Source organism: Schistocerca nitens, chromosome 10 (genome assembly GCF_023898315.1).
Source record: "Schistocerca nitens isolate TAMUIC-IGC-003100 chromosome 10, iqSchNite1.1, whole genome shotgun sequence".
NCBI lineage: Eukaryota > Metazoa > Arthropoda > Insecta > Orthoptera > Acrididae > Schistocerca > Schistocerca nitens.
Window position 1 is genome coordinate 54,993,047 of NC_064623.1, and position 23,086 is coordinate 55,016,132.

Below are 23,086 nucleotides of genomic sequence, written 5' to 3' on the forward strand. Positions count from 1 at the left end.
AGTGTCATGGTGCTAGGGGAGCGGTTGGTGGGGGGTGGGTTTGAAAGCAAAATAACACGTGGAAAAGCCGGTTTCGACATACGCGCAGAGCGCACGGTCTGTATAGCCTCCCAGACAGGTTGCGGCGCCGACTCCGCATTTGGAGGCTGCGATGACGACCAGGCCGGCGGAGAAAGCCGCTCAATGGAGCCACGGCGGTCCCCGAGCGTCGCGCGTTTCTCGGAACCCCAAACCGGCCTCCAGGGACAGTCGCAGCCGCCACCCGTCCATCAGCGTCCCGGCACCTCACTCACAGCCACCAGGCCTTTCCGTCCATTCAGCTTTCGCGGGCAGAAATGCGAGCCCGGCGGCCGCTCCATTCACAAGCGTGGCCTCGCCCCTTTTCACAGACGGAGAAACCTCTTCCATTTCTGCTGACGGCGGAAAGTCGCATCTCGATGGCCCCGTTCGGTCACTCTACGAGGCCGTGCTGAAAAGTAATCTACATCTACATCCATACTCCGCAAGCCACCTGACGGTGTGTGGCGGAGGGTACTTTGACTACCTCTATCGGTTCTCCCTTCTATTCCAGTCTCGTATTGTTCGTGGAAAGAAAGATTGTCGGTATACCTTTGTGTGGGCTTTAATCTCTCTGATTTCATCCTCATGGTCTCTTCGCGAGATATACGTAGGAGGGAGCAATTTACTGCTTGCCAACTCGGTGAAGGTATGTTCTCGAAACTTCAACAAAAGCCCATACCGAGCTACTGAGCGTCTCTCTTGCAGAGTCTTCCACTGGAGTCTATCTATCATCTCCGCAACGCTTTCGCGATTACTAAATGATCCTGTAACGAAGCGCGCTGCTCTCCGTTGGATCTTCCCTATCCCTTCCATCAACCCTATCTGGTACGGATCCCACACCGGTGAGGAGTATTCAAGCAGTGGGCGAATAAGTGTACTGCAGCCTTCTTCCCTTGTTTTCGGACTGCATTTCTTCAGGATTCTTCCAATGAATCTCAGTCTGGCATCTGCTTCACCGACGATTAATTTTATGTGATCATTCCATTTTAAATCACTCCTAATGCCTATTTCCAGATAATTTATGGAATTAACTGCTTCCAGTTACTGACCTGCTATATTTTAGCTAAATGATAAAGGCACTTTCTTTCTATGTATTCGCAGCACATTACACTTGTCTACATTGAGATTCAATTGCCATTCCCTGCACCATGCGTCAATTCGCTGCAGATCCTCCTGCATTTCAGTACAATTTTCCATTGTTACAACCTCTCGATATACTACAGCATCATCCGTAAAAGGCTCAGTGAACTTCAGATGTTATCCACAAGGTCATTTATATATATTATGAATAGCAACTACGCTACAAAACTCCCCTGCGGCACACCCGAAATCACTCTTAGTTTGGAAGACTTCTCTCCACTGAGAATGACATGCTGCGTTCTGTTATCTAGGAACTCTTCAATCCAATCACACAATTGGTCTGATAGTCCACATGCTCTTACTTTGTTCATTAAACGACTGTGGGGAACTGTATCAAACGCCTTGCGGAAGTCAAGAAACACGGCATCCACCTGGGAACCCGAATTGTTTACGTGAATACTTAAAGCTTTTTAACTGGGGACGCTCATGAAACTGACCGAAAATATCAATTTTCAATTTAAAAATTTTTCTTTCAAAAATTCAGTCTTGATCACACCACGTTTGTTTCAAGAACGTAGGTGACCGGTTTCGGTCATATCACATGACCATCATCAGACCTGTAATTTAATTTAGAAAGTAATAGAAACCTTACTAGATTGACAACAAAATATGAGAAAATGCTTATACGGATAAAATACAATAAGACTTGCTATACCCATGGCAACCTTCCAAGATGGTAGGTGGAGCACTCTTCTCAGCTGCTGTCATGTCAACTGGTGCCAGCAAGTGACGGGCATACGCTTAAATACGAAGACGCTCCGCCTACCTCTTTTCCCCCCACCTCACGTCAACCAATCAGCGTAAAACGGGTTCACATAATCGTCAAAACGTAAAAAAACAAAGTACAACAATAACAAAAAAATTGTTATGTATAAAATATCTCTTTACAACCATGGAACTGCTTATATTGTATAAAATATCAATTAAAAGCTTTAAAATAACTGTACGGACGATGTATACTGAGTGAGCCGTCTACGGGCCAAGTTGGTACTACCACAAGCTTCGACCATAAATACAGGGAGATTCAAAAAGAATACCACAACTTTAGGAATTTAAAACTCTGCAACGACAAAAGGCAGAGCTAAGCACTATCTGTCGGCGAATTAAGGGAGCTATAAAGTTTCATTTAGTTGTACATTTGTTCGCTTGAGGCGCTGTTGACTAGGCATCAGCGTCAGTTCATGCTAAGATGGCGACCGCTCAACAGAAAGCTTTTTGTGTTATTGAGTACGGCAGAAGTGAATCGACGACAGTTGTTCAGCGTGCATTTCGAACGAAGTATGGTGTTAAACAGCCTGATAGGCGGTGTATTAAACGTTGCTATAAACAGTTTACAGAGAATGGCCAATAAAGTTTTTGGTCCCTTTTTCTTCGAAGGTGCTACTGTAACTGGACTACAGTATCTGGAGATGTTAGAGAATTGGCTGTTCCCTCAGCTCGAACAAGAAGCACAACAATTCATATTTCAGCAGGATGGAGCGCCACCACATTGGCACTTATCTGTCCGTAACTACCTGAACGTCAACTACCCGAGGCGATGGATCGGCCGCCAGGCAGCCCGTGACAGAGCACTTCATCACTGGCCTCCAAGAAGCCCTGATCTTACCCCATGCGATTATTTCTTACGGGGGTATGTTAAGGATATGGTGTTTCGGCCACCTCTCCCAGCCACCATTGATGATTTGAAACGAGAAATAACAGCAGCTATCCAAACTGTTACGCCTGATATGCTACAGAGAGTGTGGAACGAGTTGGAGTATCGGGTTGATATTACTCGTGTGTCTGGAGGGGGCCATATTGAACATCTCTGAACTTGTTTTTGAGTGAAAAAAAACCTTTTTAAATACTCTTTGTAATGATGTATAACAGAAGGTTATATTATGTTTCTTTCATTAAATACACATTTTTAAAGTTGTGGTATTCTTTTTGAATCACCCTGTATAATAGACTGGCCCTGACGTCATTTTCTTGGCTCCAACATCTCTGGGCTAAAGTCACGTGAATGTTGGCAAACCATGGTTGTTTCGTGTTGCGCTTATGGCTGTACTCAGTGTTTTGTCGGGGGAAATGGCATCACATTTCACGTGTAAGTGTTTCTATGATAGTACAAATGCGTTTATTGAAATCTGCTGAAGTGACTTTTATATGTCTTTTACACTTGAAATAGAGTATCACGTAAATTAAAATGTTGAAAGTGACGCCTGTAAAGTCAGACTCATATTACATTTTGGAAAGTATCTGTGATAATTCGCTTACAGAAGTAAGTATGTTTCTCGTTCCTACTCATAGGCTCCCTAAGGATGAAAACCGAAGGTAGCTTTGGATACAGGCCCTGAAACGGAAAAACTTTAAGCCATCTGCACATACGCGCCTTTTTGTATATACAAGTGAGATTATAATAAGGTAAGAGCACATGAAGAGAATTTTTTTCTACCTTCTAATACTATTAAATAAATGTAGTCTCCATTATTATTTTCTGAAACTTCAAAGTCTCACCTTTCATCTAAAATACCATTTTTTTAAACTGATAGTTTAAACTTTTGTAAAAATAGTAGGAACTGAACCTTTGAAGTGCACCTAAAATTGATACTCTAAAATGGACCTGATCCTTAAGTCGACAATTTTGGCACCTATAGTTGACATAATTCCCATATCCCATTTTCTTATATGAGTGACTAGGGCTCAAAACGCGGCGAATCCAATGTTTAAAGTTTTGACACGAGCCCACTCTTACCGTTTTAAAGAATTTTAGCAACATTTTACTTTAATTTATAGTTTATAGTAATTTCGTCCCGCTGCCCACCAGAGGGGCGTTCGATGTATTTGTTAGATTTTATAAATGGTACTGTGAACAAATCCAGGTCAAATGTAGTTCTAACATAATTTTTCGCAAATAAAAAAGTAATTTTTGTTGGAAGCGTTTGGCAGTCAATTGAGAAATGTGGGTAAAATACGATACAAATAAAGAATGGCAGAACGCTGATTTGAAACCCCGCCACGTTTTGCCAACAGTCACGTGGTTTATGTTGGAGCCACACCAACGCTATAACTTCTGCACAGCAAGGACAGTCTACTAGTATCTATGGTCGAAGATTCAAAGTCAACGATGTTGTGAAGGTGTTTGGCATTGTGGCATCATATCGATACGTGAGTTGTGACTTGACTGCAAGTATACACCTTTGCTAGATTCAGTCTGTCTGATATTAACATTATTTGGCACTGGAGATATATGTAATGATGAAATGATCAGCTGCCGAGTGGTATGATGTTACATACATTTTTTATGTCATAAAACTGATTTATTAAAAATGGAGTTATATTTCGTAATATTTCTAGTTGGAAATTTAAGATTGTGATATAAATATTTATGTACTGTTCTAAGGTACATTTCTGCCATGGATAGAACTGGGTCCTATGATTTTCTCAACTGACTGGTTGACGTGAGGTAGAGGGAGAAGAGGTAGGCGGGGCGTCTTCGTTCTTAAGCGTATGCCCGTCACTTGCTGGCACCAGTTGACATCACAGCAGCTCAGAAGAGTCCTCTACCTACCATCTTAGAAGGATGCCATGGGTATAACAAGTCTTACTGTATTTTATCCTTATAAGCATTTTGTAATATTTTATTGTCAATCTAGTAAGGTTTCTACTGCTTTCTAAATTAAATTACAGGTCTGATGATCGTCATGTGATATGAACGAAACCGGTCACTTATGTTCTTGAAACATTTTTGAAAGAAATTTTTTTTTAAATTTTCAATTTATTTTTTAGCTCATGAACACTAAGTTCCCAAAGTTCAAATGATGAAATCGCATCCGAAGTGCTAAAAAACATTCAACAGCATATACAGTATAAAACATTTTTTAAAATATTTGGAAGGTGTCTATCAACAGCTGTCAAGTAATATATGCGTGTTTAACCATCAGCTGCTTTTATTTTAAACCCAAATATCGACCGGTTTAAGTCATGGGTCATCTTCACGGATAAGGATTAAAATGGTCTAACCCACAACATCACATTAGTAGTTACTTAAATAATGTGTAGAGCACGTCATGAATATCAATATACGACACAGAACTGTCAGAAGCAAACATACTAGTAACAAGCGTACACAGAGCAGAGAGTAGATCAGGACTGGTATGTGTACGCTTGTTATTATTGGTTACTGATATTCGTGACATGATCTACACATTATTTAAGTAAAGATAAATGTAATCCGGAACGAAATTTTCACTCTGCAGCGGAGTGTCCGCTGATATGAAACTTCTTGACAGATTAAAACTGTGTGCCAGACCGAGACTCGAACTCGGGACCTTTGCCTTTAGCGGGCTAGTACTCTACCAACTGAGCTACCCAAGCACGACTCACGACCCGTCCTCACAGCTTCAATTCTGCCAGTACCTCGTCTCCTACCTTCCAAACTTCACAGAAGCTCTTCTGCGAACCTTGCAGAACTAGCACTCCTGAAAGAAAGGATACTGCGGAGACAGCTTAGCCACAGCCTAGGGGATGTTTTCAGAATGAGGTTTTCACTCTGCAGCGGAGTGTGCGCTGATATGAAACTTCCTGACAGATTAAAACTGTACTGGACCGAGACTCGAACTCGGGACCTTTGCCTTTCGCTGATGGTGGTTTAAACACGCATTTCATACAAATATTTTTTTTTGTCTAAGACAACCAGTTTCGAATGGACTTTGCTGTTGTCTTCAGGTCTTAAAAATCTTTTTCTTGTGCAATGTGTTCATTTTACGTTGAACCTCACACCAAGTTGTCAAGTGGATAAAAATCAGCACAACCGTACAACACTTGCCCGAGAAAGGCTAAAGTCCCGAGTTCGAGTCTCGGTCCGGCACCCAGTTTTAATCTGCTAGGAAGTTTCATATCAGCGCACACTCCGATGCAGAGTGAAAATTTAATTCTGGAAACATCCCCCAGGCTGTGGCTAAGCCATGTCTGCAGGAGTGGTAGTTCTGCAAGGTCTGCAGGAGAGCTTCTGTGAAGTTTAAACGGTACGAGACGAGTTGCTGTCGGAATTAAACCTGAAGGAGGGGTCATGAGTCGTGCCTAGGTAGCTCAGATGGTAGAGCATTTTCCCGCGAAAGGCAAAGGTCCCGAGTTCGTGTCCTGGTCCCACACACAGTTTTTATCTGCTAGGAAGTTTCATATCAGCGCACACTCCGCTGGAAAGTGAAAATTTAATTCTGACAACTTCACTGTTAAAATTTCAAATCAATAACTTCAGTACTTTCGGAGATATCAATTTTTTACTGAAACACATAATAACCGTGCTGACATTGTGATACTGAGTTAGAAACTGTAATTTATTCGTCGATAGTATGAATTGAAAGTACACCCAAGAGGATAGGTTCATATAATCTAATTTTCTGGAATTTACTTTAGTTTCATTACCACTTACTTGTGACATAATTAAAAAACTTTGGAAAATTATTATTTCATCCTGTTGTGGTCGTGCGAGTGAACGGAGAGGCTGAGAGAGTGAATGGAGGATATACGTAATGTGAGAATTTGATATTTTATTTAAAACTATGTAAATGGATGCGTCAGAAAGTTGTGCAATAGACTAATTTGTGACATATGTCTGCGTGAGCTTGCTTTTGTAAAAGCCAGCCAGAAGGGGCGTTGAGTATTAAATTTATTAGTAATTTATTTTGTCGAAAGGAATCGTATTTTGTTTTCATTAAATTTTATTTAGTTTCGGAATTACGAGATTTCTAGTCTAAATTACTTGTGGTAACCTGGCATTACAAATACCGCAAATCTAGAAGAGCTCGAAATGGTCTGATTCGCTGCTTGACACACTAGCCAATATGACTTGGCCGGTCGCTGTGGCCGAGCGGTTCTAGGCGCTTCAGCCCGGAAACGCGCGACTGCTACGGTCGTAGGTTCGAATCCTGCCTCGGGCATGGATGTGTGTGATGTCCTTAGGTTAGTTAGGTTTAAGTAGTTCATGACATCAGATGTTAAGTCCCATAGTGCTCAGAGCCATATGAACTATTTGAATAGGACTTGATAGCTATTTCCGCGCGTTTAAGTACGGCTTTGTGCCTCAGATCTATGAGTCGGAGATAGTCGCTCGATAACAGTTTTCTTGTAAACATCTACATTAAACAGCGCTCATCAAATTTGTTCCAAAATGAATAAATTCACGCGTTTGATCAGTTCTCGTGTCGTTGACGGAAAGCGACTACAGTTTTGAGTATTTTGTGAAAGTTAAAGCTTTGTGAGTGGTTTACTTTAGGGGATATTTGAGTGTGAAAATTTCATGTCGAACATAAAGTCCGCGTGGCGTGTTTCGTGCAGATGATGAGACACTATGGCGAGCATTTCTTTAGAGGAAACCGATTGAATGAGTAAACTCGCAGGTAGTCGTGGGTCAGTGATTGTTTAGGACGTTCAAATTATCGGGTCGGACTAAATATCTTCTGGCTGTTTTCGGGTGTAAACTTGTAACAAAAGCGGTCAGTAATATTGCATACTGATGTCGGGGTATTAAATACGAACCTGATGGTCATTTTCCGTGTTCTAAATACAATAAATCAACTTAAAGGAAATTTTAGACATTTTTAAACGAGTCATGCAAGAATCCCGAAAACTCGATAGTTTACCTAACGTTCAGTTATTGCCCATGGACTTGAGTTATGTGGTCTTTTTGCCCGCATCTCGTGGTCGTGCGGTAGCGTTCTCGCTTCCCACGCCCGGGTTCCCGGGTTCGATTCCCGGCGGGGTCAGGGATTTTCTCTGCCTCGTGATGGCTGGGTGTTGTGTGATGTCCTTAGGTTAGTTAGGTTTAAGTAGTTCTAAGTTCTAGGGGACTGATGACCATAGATGTTAAGTCCCATAGTGCTCAGAGCCATTTGAACCATTTTTTATGTGGTCTTTGTGAGACACGTACTCAGTTGAATTTTCGTCAACGCTGCTTTTGTCGGCTAAACCAGTATCTACCATCGCAGAGATAGGGGCAGACAACCTGAAACCTATCCAGGTAGGAAGACTGATTATTTAAAGGATAGTGGGAGACCCCCCCACTACAGGCAGTCTGTTTAAAAAGATCTGTCGCACCTTCTAAGCGCAATCTTTGGTTTGCCTTCCCCACAACATTTTCTACGTGATGGTTGCAATTTAAGTTGTTTGTAATTACAACCCCTAGATATTTAGCTGAACCTACAACAATTAAATTTGTATTATTTATCGCGTAACGGAAATTTAAGGAAAGTTTTTTTTTTCAGTATTCATGTGGACGACCTGACATTGTGCAATTCCGGAAGGCGTTCGATACAGTTCCGCACTGTCGCCTGATAAACAAAGTAAGAGCCTACGGAATATCAGACCAGCTGTGTGGCTGGATTGAAGAGTTTTTAGCAAATAGAACACAGCATGTTGTTATCAATGGAGAGACGTCTACAGACGTTAAAGTAACCTCTGGCGTGCCACAGGGGAGTGTTATGGGACCATTGCTTTCCACAATATATATAAATGACCTAGTAGATAGTGTCGGAAGTTCCATGCGGCTTTTCGCGGATGATGCTGTAGCATACAGAGAAGTTGCAGCATTAGAAAATTGTAGCGAAATGCAGGAAGATCTGCAGCGGATAGGCACTTGGTGCAGGGAGTGGCAACTGACCCTTAACATAGACAAATGTAATGTATTGCGAATACATAGAAAGAAGGATCCTTTATTGTATGATTATATGATAGCGGAACAAACACTGGTAGCAGTTACTTCTGTAAAATATCTGGGAGTATGCGTGCGGAACGATTTGAAGTGGAATGATCATATAAAATTAATTGTTGGTAAGGCGGGTACCAGGTTGAGATTCATTGGGAGAGTGCTTAGAAAATGTAGTGCATCAACAAAGGAGGTGGCTTACAAAACACTCGTTCGACCTATACTTGAGTATTGCTCATCAGTGTGGGATCCGTACCAGATCGGGTTGACGGAGGAGATAGAGAAGATCCAAAGAAGAGCGGCGCGTTTCGTCACAGGGTTATTTGGTAACCGTGATAGCGTTACGGAGATGTTTAATAAACTCAAGTGGCAGACTCTGCAAGAGAGGCGCTCTGCATCGCGGTGTAGCTTGCTCGCCAGGTTTCGAGAGGGTGCGTTTCTGGATGAGGTATCGAATATATTGCTTCCCCCTACTTATACCTCCCGAGGAGATCACGAATGTAAAATTAGAGAGATTAGAGCGCGCACGGAGGCTTTCAGACAGTCGTTCTTCCCGCGAACCATACGCGACTGGAACAGGAAAGGGAGGTAATGACAGTGGCACGTAAAGTGCCCTCCGCCACACACCGTTGGGTGGCTTGCGGAGTATAATTGTAGATGTAGGTGTAGACTTCGGGTGATTTTACTAGACTTTAAACAACGTCATCGACTGCTAACAGTTTAACAAGGCTACTCAGACTGTCTCAAAACTACAGATTAAGACCAGTTGAGGGCTTGTAAGAGTTCGTTGGAGAATGCCAGACATCATTTCTGTTTCACGCTATGACTTCCTGGCAATTAATTCCAAGAGTGAACATTATGACAGGAAATCACAAATTCAGTCAAACAATAGAGACGATGTGCCAAACACACAATTTCATTGGATGCTACCTCTGAGAAGCGGTGTCAAAAACTTTCTGGATTGTCGCGAACTTTACAACAGTTCCCCCAGTACGTTATAAGAATCGAAGGACATGATAGGGGAGTAGCAGTCGAGACCAGAGATGTGCTATGTATGGAAGGTATCGATATAGAATTCGAGTTTATCATCTACGTCTAAACCTGGATGGCCGACAGTAATGTTCGATGTTTTTAACATTGATGTTAGATGAGGAGTTTACAGAATGGTGTAAAATACAACATACGACCACAAAGACATCTGATACCATATCACAACTTCTTATGTACGTACTGTGCAAAAATTATTTTTAGAACATTACGCTTCTACATGTTGTGTTGTTGACATACCCTGCTCCTCAGAACAGTGTTTCAGAATCTGAAGTTTTGGCCATACAGCTGAAATAATTCAGCGCAGCTTTTGTAGCTTTGGATAGGTAGTAAGTAATACGAGGGTTATTCAGAAATTAGGGAACGTTCACGTCTGACGCCGCTGGACGAAAAAACAGAGTGGACGCCCGAGCATTGTGACTGACAATCTTGTCGCTAAAGTTGATGAAACGATTCGTGAAAACCGTCGCTTCACAATAACGGAGCTTTCGCTTTCTTTTCCACAAGTTACACGGACTTTTTTGTTTGAAATTGTCACTCAAAAGCTAGGCTACCACAAATTTTGTGCACGATGGGTGCCCAAAATGCTTACAAAGCACCATAATGAACAGCGAATGGGGGCAACGTTGACATTTCTGGAGGCCTACCACAAACATAGTAATTCATTACTGGATCAAATCGTAACTGGTGACGACACTTGGGTGCAACACGTCAGTTGCGACACAAAATTACAGTCCATGGAGTGGGGGCGCAAAAAGCCCCCCCCCCCCCCCCCGAAAAAAAACAAGAAAATGTTTGCAAACCTTGTCAGCAAGGAAGTTGATGGCTACAGTGTTTTGGGATAGGCAAGGTGTGCTCGTTATTGATTTTCTCGAACCTGGAGCAGCCATAAATTCTGCCCGGTACTGTCAAACTTTGCACAGCCTTAGAAGAGCATTTCAAAACAAACGCCGAGGAAAGCTGACGTCCAAAATTTTATTTTTGGACGACAATGCCCGACCTCTCACGGCAAACCGCACTAAAGAACTCCTTTATTCATTCAAATGGGAAATGTTCCCTCATCCGCCCTGCAGCCCCGATCTCGCACCAAGCGACTTCCACTTGTTTCCCAAGACGATGAACTGGCTTGCAACGCAGCGCTTTGATGACGACTCGGAAATCCAGGCGAGCGTGACTCACTGATTGAAGTCTCAGGCGGCAGAGTTTTACGACGAAGGTCTTTCAGAGCTTGTCCATCACTATGATAAGTGCCTCAATGTGCTTGGTAAATATGTGGAAAAGTAGTATGTCAGTCGCTCTTTCAGATGTTTATAATAAGATGTATTTCTTGTAATTATTTTTTTTTTTAATGCCAAAACGTTCCCTACTTTCTGAATAGCCCTCGCAGATCTTGTTTAGCATCTAGAAGGCGATCGTTCAGCTAATAACCGCACTGCGATGGTGGCTCTGTTTCTGGTTCAAATGGCTCTGAGCACTATGGGACTTAACTGCTATGGTCATCAGTCCCCTAGAACTTAGAACTACTTAAACCTAACTAACCTAAGGACATCACACACATCCATGCCCGAGGCAGGATTCGAACCTACGACCGTAGCGGTCGCGCGGTTCCAGACTGTAGCGGTTAGAACCGCTCGGCCACTCCGGTCGGGATCTGTTTCTGTTTCAGTTTTCGAATTGCTCTTTTCCTTGTACAATTTTACAAGTATAATGTTCAGGCCATAAGTAAAATTTGCTTTCTCTGTTTTCCCACAGTGTGTTCAAATGGTTCAAATGGCTCTGAGCACTATGGGACTCAACTGCTGAGGTCATTAGTCCCCTAGAACTTAGAACTAGTTAAAACTAACTAACCTAAGGACATCACAAACATCCATGCCCGAGGCAGGATTCGAACCTGCGACCGTAGTGGTTCCAGACTGCAGCGCCTTTAACCGCACGGCCACTTCGGCCGGCCCCACAGTGTGTTGCCCAATCTCACTGACAGTCCTTTGACAGCTGCAACTGAATCCTTGATGGTTTTGGTTGCCTTCGAGCATGCTAAAGCATCTTAAAAATGTATGTTCTAGAAACTAAAACACACGGTCGAGAGATGTTGATTGGCTCATATCTTACCATTCCCTGTTGACAGCATCCTCTTTTCGATTTCTCTTAAATACTCTGTATTCGTTGGATGCCAGATATTTTGATACTTAACATATTTTACGATACTTTACTGCTTCCCACTTTCCTACGCAAATATCATGAATAGCCACTTCTATAGGCTGAAGATTGTCCCAAACGTCTACCAGATGAACAATATCTGTGACAGCATTGATGCTGTACTAGTATGCCACTAAGTGGTGTTATTCTCCTGAATACCGAAAACCATCGAAGATTTTACATGGTTACAGGAGGAAAATAAACTGTGGATGGAAACCCATGTCCGAAATCATCATCAACCGAGGGAAAACAACATCGCATTCATATCGGACAAGGCCTGTCTACACAGGCCTGCATCTTCTTGACTGGCGATCGTGACAGTCAATCGCAGTCGCAGAATAACAAACAACATCGTAAGACGTTCTGCACAGGGTCTGTCAGTGTACATAGTCACGTTTGCTGGCGGTGGGGTTGCCTAGTGGCAGGCGCCGGCGCCGATAACTTCTACGCTCTGTAGCGTCGTTGGATGACGTTTCCGGGCAAGGGTTCCTATCCTCGATTTGTTCCTCCAGACACCCACTGCTACCCGTCGAAGCTTGACGTAACATTTCTGGGACATCCTATAGAGTGAACTGTAGTGAGCGAAAGACTGCCTTACACCCTTTTTAATCCGAGCACTTCGTTCTTGGTCTGCCACTTTGATTTTCCCTCTTCTGGTGAAGACAATATTAGGCCAGTTACAGCAAGCACAAAGGTATTTAGTCAGTGTCTTCCCATGCTCCATACCCGGATCTAGCTGAAGATAAAGACTGGAATATATCGGACTAATAACTGAGGGATTGGGTGAGATGAAGAGGTTGGCACAGTAAAGAAACTCCTGATGGGCACATCAAACTATAGAAAAGACTTATGACACAAAAGGCCCTCTGATGTTCTCGATTTATATAAATGATCTACGTGATAATCTGAGCAGCCCCCTTAGATTGTTTGCAGATGACACTGTAATGTACCGTCTAGTAAAATCATCAGACGATCAATTCCAATTACAAAATGATCTAGAGAGAATTTCTGTATGGTGCGAAAAGTGGCAATTGGCACTAAACAAAGAAAAATGCGAGGTCACTCACATGGGTACTAAAAGAAATCCGATAAATTTTGGGTATCCGATAAATCGCACAAATCTATGGACTGTCAATTCGACTCAATACCTAGGAATTACAATTACGAGCAACTTAAATTGGAAAGCCCACATAGATAATATTGTTGGGAAGGCGAAACCAAGACTGCGCTTTGTTGGCAGAACACTTAGAAGATGCGACAAACCCACTAAAGAGACAGCCTACATACACTTGTCCGTCCTCTGCTGGAATGTTGCTGCGCGATGTGGGATCCTTACCAGGTAGGATTGACGGAGGACATCGAAAAAGTGCAAAGAAGGGCAGCTCGTTTCGTGTTATCGCGCAATAGGGGTGAGAGTGTCACTGATACGATACGCGAGTTGGGGTGGCAGTCACTGAAACAAAGGCGGTTTTCTTTGCGACGAGATCTATTTACGAAATTTGAATCACCAACTTTCTCTTCCGAATGCGTAAATATTTTGTTGACACCCATCTACGTAGGGAGAAATGATCATCATAATAAAATAAGAGAAATCAGAGCTCGAACGGAAAGATTTAGGTGTTCCTTTTTTCCACGCGCCATTCGAGAGTGGAATGGTAGAGAAGTAGTATGAAAACGGTTCGATGAACCCTCTGCCAGGCACTTAAGTGTGAATTGCAGAGTAACCATGTAGATGTAGAAAGAAGACAAGATGTGCAAATCCCTCAACTTCAGCCATTACTCTTACTACCAGTACAGTCGTCCGCAGCTCGTGGTCGTGCGGTAGCGTTCTCGCTTCCCACGCCCGGGTTCCCGGGTTCGATTCCCGGCAGGGTCAGGGATTTTCTCTGTCTCGTGATGACTGGGTGTTGTGTGATGTCCTTAGGTTAATTAGGTTTAAGTAGTTCTACGTTCTATGGGACTGATGACCATAGATGTTAAGTCTCATAGTGCTCAGAGCCATTTTAACCATTTGAACCAGTACAGTCTTGGTGACTTTACTAATCTTTAGAAGAGAAAGACGCCCAGGAAAGACGCCCACTCAAATGGCGCACTCACGAGTACGTTTGTACCCACAAGTTGCTGCAATAGTGAAAAAGTGTTTATCTGTAATGGCCAAGTCAGTAATGACGTTTGGCAACAACACATACATGTCTCTTCAAACCCATTATGGCATTCTGATATATGGTCATGAGTACACCAGACAGGTTGCTGCGCAACTACTTCAATCTGAAGATGATCCAGGGTGATCGAAACATGTAATCTAATTAAAAATTTACATTTGAGATGGAACAATAAAAGATAATTATCTTAACGATCTCTGGAGTTAGCCTGCTTTGGTCTGCTTCTCTTCAAAAATTTCATCCTCCCACAGTTTTCGTAACCATATCTTGAACGCCAGTTGAACAGTTGAACTGACGCTCGCTACTATCTCACCTGCAGCGCGGACGACGGTCAGTGCTGCCAACAGCAGAGGCGCGGCGGACAGCCGCCACAGCACCTGCGACACCGCCATGCTGGCCGCATTCCTGCCAACACAACAAAAAAAGCCGTCAGCAGTGTGGTGCCAGGTCTGCTACATCTTAAAAACTTTGAGCCCAGCAACATGAAAACACATATAACTTCAAAATTTTATGCGAAAGTATATTTATTATTAACGTAGGCAACGAATACGAGGACAAATTGGCAAAAAGTAGACATTCAATAGATTTAAGGTGGTTGTGAGTAACGTGAGGCTATACTGACCCTACGACTTATCTTAGAAAATAGATTAAGGAAAGGGAAACCTACGTAGACTTAGAGAAAGCTTTTGACAATTTTTACTGCAATACTCTCTTTCAAATTCTGAAGGTGGCAGGGGTAAAATACAGGGAGCGAAAGGCTATTTATAATTTTTACAGAAACCAGATGGCAGTTATAAGAGTCGAGGGGCACGAAAGGGAAGCAGTGGTTGGGAAGGGAGTGAGACAGGGTTGTATCCTATCCCTAATGTTATTCGATCTGTATACTGAGCAAGCAGTAAAGGAAACAAAAGAAAAATTCAGAGTAGAAATTAAAATCCATGGAGAAGAAATAAAAACTTTGAGGTTCGCCGATGACATTGTAATTCTGTCAGAGACAGCAAAGGACCTGGAAGAGCTGCTGAACGGAATGGACAGTGTCTTGAAAGGAGGATATAAGATGAACATCAACAAAAGCAAATCGAGGATAATGGAATGTAGTCGAATTAAATTGGGTGATGCTGAGGGTATCAGATTGGGCAATGAGACGCTTAAAGTAGTAAATGAGTTTTGCTATTTGGGGAACAAAATAACTGATGATGGTCGAAGTAGAGATGATATAAAATGTAGACTGGCAATGGCAAGGAAAGCGTTTCTGAAGAAGAGAAATCTGTTAAAGTCGAGTATAGATTTAAGTGTTAGGAAGTCTTTTCTGAAAGTATTTGTGTGGAGCGTAGCCATGTATGGAAGCGAAACGTGGACGATAAATAGTTTGGACAAGAAGAGAATAGAAGCTTTTGAAATGTGGTGCTACAGAAGAATGCTGAAGATGAGATGGGTAGATCACGTAAATAATGAGGAGGTATTGAATAGAATACTAAAAATTCAGACATGGTATCTGATCACTGGTTTTGCAACGGAAATTCTACTGCCGAACGTCAAGAATACGGGAGGCAGTTGATACTCGCGTAGTACAGGTTCCAAGATTGTTTGGTTGTTTCACTTCTTTTTTTCCCAGCAAATTTCGTGACCAGAACACACATTTCTTCCGAGCGTGCGATTGTAAACTAGCTTCACGAAACTGGTATGTTTGCCTTATCTGTCACCACGTACACATGAGACACAATTTGCGAAAAACGACAATCGAATTTTTGTATCAGATTTTCGCTGTCGGTTCGCATTTTAACTCGGAATCCATTTTGGTAGAAAGATGAAATATTTGTTCTTCCAGCGTCAGTTCTTTCGCACGAAAGGTGTCTGCAATAAACTGTTCCGACTTCTTCGCGTCGACAGATTGAGGTTATCATTACTTTCGTAACATTTTTAGTGAAGAGAGAGTACGATTTCATTTTTAATGTCACTGAATTATTAAGGACGAGATATTATTTAAAAAAATGAAATGAAATGAGAGTATGGCATCGTTGGCCGGGAGGCCCCATCCGGGGAAGTTCGGCCGGCAATTGCAAGACTTATTGCAGTCGACGCCACGTTGGGCGACTTGCGCGCCGGTAATGAGGATGAAATGATGATGAGGATCACAAAACAGTCTCCGAGCGGAAAAAATCTCCAACCCGGCTGGGAATCGAACGCGGGCCCGTTTGCATGGGAGGCTAGCACGTTACCACCTTTTCTTTATTGTTCTAATTTTGTTCGATTTTGTTCGTTGCATTTTTTCGGTGGGGATGTCCCATGACACCCGTTCAAGTTGAGTGTTGAGCCGTTGACTCAGTTTTTTTTTAATACAAAAGGCAGCTAACCCTCGGACCGAACACGCTGAGCTACCAAGCTGGCGCCCAGCTGAGCAGGCGAACTATTAAAAAAAGAAAAAAAGGATATGTTTATACGTGTTATGAACACGAAATCGTGTGGGTGAAACTGTCTTCGTACATCCACCTACTACGTCATGAACGTTGTGGAAGAAGAACATCATGCATTCTATTTCAACATTTTTTAGACTCAGAATGGCTGGACAACTTTCGAATGAGTAACAACATTCCTGTTCCCGTGTATAGGATTAGCAAAAGTTTTGTCGCTAACCACTGACTCTGTAACCAGTTTTGTCACTAATACACTCCTGGAAATTGAAATAAGAACACCGTGAATTCATTGCCCCAGGAAGGGGAAACTTTATTGACACATTCCTGGGGTCAGATACATCACATGATCACACTGACAGAACCACAGGTACATAGACACAGGCAACAGAGCATGCACAATGTCGGCACTAGTACAGTGTATATCCACCTTTCGCAGCAATGCAGGCTGCTATTCTCCCATGGAGACGATCGTAGAGATGCTGGATGTAGTCCTGTGGAACGGCTTGCCATGCCATTTCCACCTGGCGCCTCAGTTGGACCAGCGTTCGTGCTGGACGTGCAGACCGCGTGAGACGACGCTTCATCCAGTCCCAAACATGCTCAATGGGGGACAGATCCGGAGATCTTGCTGGCCAGGGTAGTTGACTTACACCTTCTAGAGCACGTTGGGTGGCACGGGATACATGCGGACGTGCATTGTCCTGTTGGAACAGCAAGTTCCCTTGCCGGTCTAGGAATGGTAGAACGATGGGTTCGATGACGGTTTGGATGTACCGTGCACTATTCAGTGTCCCCTCGACGATCACCAGTCGTGTACGGCCAGTGTAGGAGATCGCTCCCCACACCATGATGCCGGGTGTTGGCCCTGTGTGCCTCGGTCGTATGCAGTCCTGATTGTGGCGCTCACCTGCACGGCGCCAAACACGCATACGACCATCATTGGCACCGAGGCAGAAGCGACTCTCATCGCTGAAGACGACACGTCTCCATTCGTCCCTCCATTCACGCCTGTCGCGACACCACTGGAGGCGGGCTGCACGATGTTGGGGCGTGAGCGGAAGACGGCCTAACGGTGTGCGGGACCGTAGCCCAGCTTCATGGAGACGGTTGCGAATGGTCCTCGCCGATACCCCAGGAGCAACAGTGTCCCTAATTTGCTGGGAAGTGGCGGTGCGGTCCCCTACGGCACTGCGTAGGATCCTACGGTCTTGGCGTGCATCCGTGCGTCGCTGCGGTCCGGTCCCAGGTCGACGGGCACGTGCACCTTCCGCCGACCACTGGCGACAACATCGATGTACTGTGGAGACCTCACGCCCCACGTGTTGAGCAATTCGGCGGTACGTCCACCCGGCCTCCCGCATGCCCACTATACGCCCTCGCTCAAAGTCCGTCAACTGCACATACGGTTCACGTCCACGCTGTCGCGGCATGCTACCAGTGTTAAAGACTGCGATGGAGCTCCGTATGCCACGGCAAACTGGCTGACACTGACGGCGGCGGTGCACAAATGCTGCGCAGCTAGCGCCATTCGACGGCCAACACCGCGGTTCCTGGTGTGTCCGCTGTGCCGTGCGTGTGATCATTGCTTGTACAGCCCTCTCGCAGTGTCCGGAGCAAGTATGGTGGGTCTGACACACCGGTGTCAATGTGTTCTTTTTTCCATTTCCAGGAGTGTAGTTACCAGTCGACATATGTTCCGCAAACAACGACTGCCTCAAACCCAGCTCTCTCTATTCACACACGAGACTTATAAGGCAGTAGACGCACGTGTCCAGATAGACGCCGTGTGTTCCTTGACTCCAGAAAAGCGTTCGGCCTAGTTCCGCACTGCCATCTACTGAACGAAATGCAAGCGTACTATCATACCAGTTTTCTGAACAGTTCCTAGCAAACAGAACACAGCAAGTGATTATTTATGAACAACTTCGGGCGTACTCCAAGGGCGTGTCATAGCACCATTACTGTTCACAAAATACAGTTAAAAAATGTTACATATTTAGGAGGTCGCACTATGGACCAACACAATAAAAAAATTCAGCTCTCCTTGCCAACTTTTTCATCTCAAAGTAACACTTGCATCCTATGTCCCTAATTACACATAAATGGTTCAAATGGCTCTGAGCACTACGGGACTTAACATCTGAGGTCATCAGTCCCCGAGAACTTAGAACTACTTAAACTTAACTAACCTAAGGACATCACACACATCCATGCCCGAGAAAGGATTCGAACCTGCGACCGTAGCGGTCGCGCGGTTCCGGACTGAAGCGCCTAGAACCGCTCGGCCACTTCGGCCGGCCCTAATTACACTCATGGAAAAAAAATCGCAACACTAAAAAGGAGTTGTGCCACAGAAACGAAAGTTGGTAGTTGTGTTGCTACATCGCTGGCCGCTGTGTTCATGCGGGATAGCCCATAGAGGATGACTAAACCTTATAGATGCTGAAATTGTACGTACACAAGTTCCAAGATCTTTCTCCAGTCTTTTGTCTTTCCTCCACGACTGGAGTACGAATGGTCCGAATTCTGTCACGATCAGCCATTGTTGCAATACAGAGCCAGAGCCTGGTTTTTTTTTAGTCATCAGTCTTCTGACTGGTTTGATGCGTCCCGTCTCTTCATCTCAGAGTAGCACTTCCAACCTACGTCCTCAATTATTTGTTGGGTGTATTCCAATCTCTGTATTCTTCTACAGTTTTTGCCCTCTGTAGCTCCCTCTAGAGCCATGTAAGTCATTCCCCGATGTGTTAACAGATGTCATATCATCCTGTCCTTTATCCTTGTCGGTGTTTTCCGCATATTTCTTTCCCCTCCGATTCTGCGCAGAACCTCCTCATTCATTACCTTAACAGTCCATCCAATTTCCAACATTCGTCTGTAGCACCACATCGCAGTTGCTTCGATTCTCTTCTGTTCCGGTTTTCCCGCCGTCCATCATCACTACCATACAACGTTCTTCTCCAAACGTACATTCTCAGAAAGTTCTTCCTCAGAATATGGCCTATGTTTGATACTAGTCGATTTCTCTCGGCCAGGAATGACCTTTTTGCCAGTGCTAGTCTGCTTTTGATGTCGTCCTTGCTCCTTCCGTCATTGGTTATTGTGTTGCCCGGGTAGCAGAATTCCTTAACTTCCTCTACTTCAAGACCATAAATTCTGATGTTAAGTTTCTTCCTGTACACATTTCCGCTACCAGAGAGGCAATTCTGACGTGCGGTTGATAATGCAAGCAACACTGACGAAAAATCAAGGCACGTTCATAGGATTTGACGACCTGGAAAAAGCGTTCGACAATGTAAAATGGTGCAAGGTGATCGAAATTTTGAGAAAAATAGGGGTAACTTATAAGGAGAGACGGATAATATACAATACGCACAAGAGCCAAGAGGGAATAATAAGAATGGACGACCAAGAATGAAGATCTCGGATTAAAAAGCGTGTAAGACAGTGATGTAGCCTTTCGCCACACCTGTTCAAGCTGCACATTCAAGAAGCATTGATGCAAATAAAAGAAAGATTCAGGAGTGGAATTAAAATTCAAGGTGAAAGGATATCAATGATAAGATTCGCTGATGACTTTGCTATCCCGAGTGGAAGTGAAGAAGAATTACATGATCGCCGGCCGGGGTGGCCGAGCGGTTCTAGGCGCTTCAGTGTGGAACCGCGCGACCGCTACGGTCGCAGGTTCGAATCCTGCCTCGGGCATGGATGTGTGTGATGTCCTTAGGTTAGTTAGGTTTAAGTAGTTCTAAGTTCTAGGGGACTGATGACCCATAGTGCTCAGAGCCAATTACATGATCTGCTGAACGGAATGAACAGTCTAATGAGTACAGAATATGGATTGAGAGTAAATCGAATAGGGACGAATGTAATGAGAAGTAGTGGAGTCTGCTAGCCACACTGGAAAAAACAAAAGGTTGAATAACTGTGCAGGTAACATCTTGCGTTCTGGGTATTTTTGAGCATACAGCATATGCGGTCGAAAATTGCTTTCATTTGTCAGACCGTAACAGAAGATCGTGTCTGATATTTTCGTGTGGAATAAGAGACTTTCATTACGCTAGTAAGCGCAAGGATAAAACTGCAATTAAAAGGCAACTGGCTTATGAAAGCACAAACTGGTTCCATTAGAACTGATGTATGTGCTACACTTACCCAGAACAGTGAATACGGTTAATGCAAAAACACTAATACAGATGTTTACTGCATACCATATCCATGCACAATAACATAGGAATGCGCTCCGACCTGTTTACTGCATTCTGTAGGTCGTCCGTAACAGCAAAGAGCTTGCAGTGGAAGAGATGTGTTTCATAGTAATGAAGATCGTAGCGCTTAAGGTAGGCACATTACAGCGCAAGTATCTACATCTGCATCTACATGATTACTCTGTGCTTCACAGTTAAGTGTCTGGCAGAGGGTCCATCGAACCACCTTCAAGCTATTTTTCTACATTTGCTCTGTCGAACAGCGCGGGGGGAAAACGGTTCTTAAATCTAATCATAACATGAAAGCTTTCACGGCCGGCGTCTTCATTAATTAAAACTTCCGGGCTGAATTGCCGTGGTCCATATATAAAACTTCTTCTCCTTCCTGACGTTTCGTTGCCCACTGCGGGCCACATCTTCTGAGGTGAGTCGGCGACTGGCTGCTAGGCGCTGGAGGTCCCGCTTATACAGAGCGCTTAGATGGCGCCACCACTCATCACGTGCTTTCGACTTTAAAACTATCTCTGGCTAGTGCCGTCTCTCTCGATTACAGGTAATCGATTGTCGGCTTCGTTGGTACAAAGTCGACCGCCGTATCTTGTCTAGTTTTAATCCTCCTTCTTTTCTATTAAAATTATTTCCGTGCTTGTAGATCTCTATAGCTTCTCTATAAATGCGAGTATAATAATATGAGGTCCTAGCTACCACGTCTGTCTCACTAAATTTTATTTCGTGATCACCGTCTTTGAAAACGTGTTCCGCTACAGCTGATTTGTCAATCTGTCCCAATCTACAGTTCCTTTTGTGTTCCGTTAGGCGGGTATTAACACTCCTTTTAGTTGCTCCAATATAAACCATGCCACAGCTACACGGAATTTTATACACTCCTGGGGTAGCTAAGGGGTGTCGCGCGTCTTTCATCGATCGTAAACTTTCACTAATTTTCTTGGTAGGTCGAAAGATTGTCTCCACTTGAAACTTGGCCAAAACCAATACGGTCCGTGAAAAACTTTTCCAGCCGACGGTTGTTGTTGTCGTGTATTTTCTGACACTTTTCTTCTAGGGTGGAGTGCTCGATCTATTTCCTTGTCAGTGTACCCATTTCTCTTGAAAGCTGTTCGCAAATGGCTTAATTCATCTTTCAAGTAAATTGGCTCACAGATGTTATTAGCTCTGTCCACTAAAGTTTTTATGACTCCTCTCTTCTGCCTAGGATGATGATTCGAATTCTTACGTAGGTAACGATCGGTGTGTGTGTCTTTCCTATATACCTTGTGCCCTAAAGTCCCATCTGCCCGTTTAATAACCAATACATCCAAAAAATTTAGTTGTCCATTACTCTCTTTCTTAAATCTTTCCGTTCGAACTCTCATTTCTGTTATTTTATCATGATAATCATTTCTCCCTATGCAGGTAGGCGCCAACAAAATATTTTCGCATTCTCAGGAGATGTTGGAGATTGAGAGTTCGTGAGAAGATCCTACTGCAACGAAAACCGCCTTTGTTTTAATGACTGCCACCCCAATTCACGTATCATATCCGTGGCACCCTCTCTTCTACTTCGCGATCATACAAAAAGAGCTGCCTTTCTTCGAACTTTTTCGATGTGCTCCGTCAGTCCTACCTGAAGCGGATCCCACACCGCAAGATATTTTTGTCTTTTGTCAATAGTGTCACCTCTCAGAATATGATACACTTTAGTCCTAAAAATGCTAATATATAAATGAGGTAATCGATAAAGTCGTAAGTTCCATGAGGTTTCTCGCACATTGTGTACATCTATACAGAGAAGCCTCACCGCTGGAAAACTGGCGAAATGCAGAAGATTGCAGAGGATCGAGTCGTGTCACAGGGATTACGAGTTGGCTCCTGAAATAAACGAACTAGCTATAGCCGGCCATGGGTAGCACGTACTGCATAAATAGACAGAAAGGCCAGTTATTGTATGACTACACGATTGCAGACTCTTCACATCCATTATGTGGTGTCACCGCCAGACACCACACTTGCTAGGTGGTAGCCTTTAAATCGGCCGCGGTCCGCTAGTATACGTCGGACCCGCGAGTCACTACTGTCAGTGATTGCAGACCGAGCGCCGCCACACGGCAGGTCTAGAGAGACGTCCTAGCACTCGCCCCAGTTGTACAGCAGACTTTGCTAGCGATGATATACTGA

General features: G+C 43.8%; 1 protein-coding gene across 3 annotated transcripts in view; it reads right to left on the bottom strand.

The window, feature by feature from the left end:
- The window catches only part of LOC126210097 (interference hedgehog), a 640,582-nt gene that overhangs the window by 128,583 nt on the left and 488,913 nt on the right, over positions 1-23,086 (bottom strand). For all 3 annotated transcript variants that reach the window (XM_049939232.1, XM_049939231.1, XM_049939233.1), the window contains exon 2: positions 14,603-14,694. In XM_049939232.1, the coding sequence (XP_049795189.1) occupies positions 14,603-14,681 (79 nt within the window). In that variant the 5' untranslated portion in view covers positions 14,682-14,694. The remainder of the gene's footprint in view (positions 1-14,602; positions 14,695-23,086) is intronic.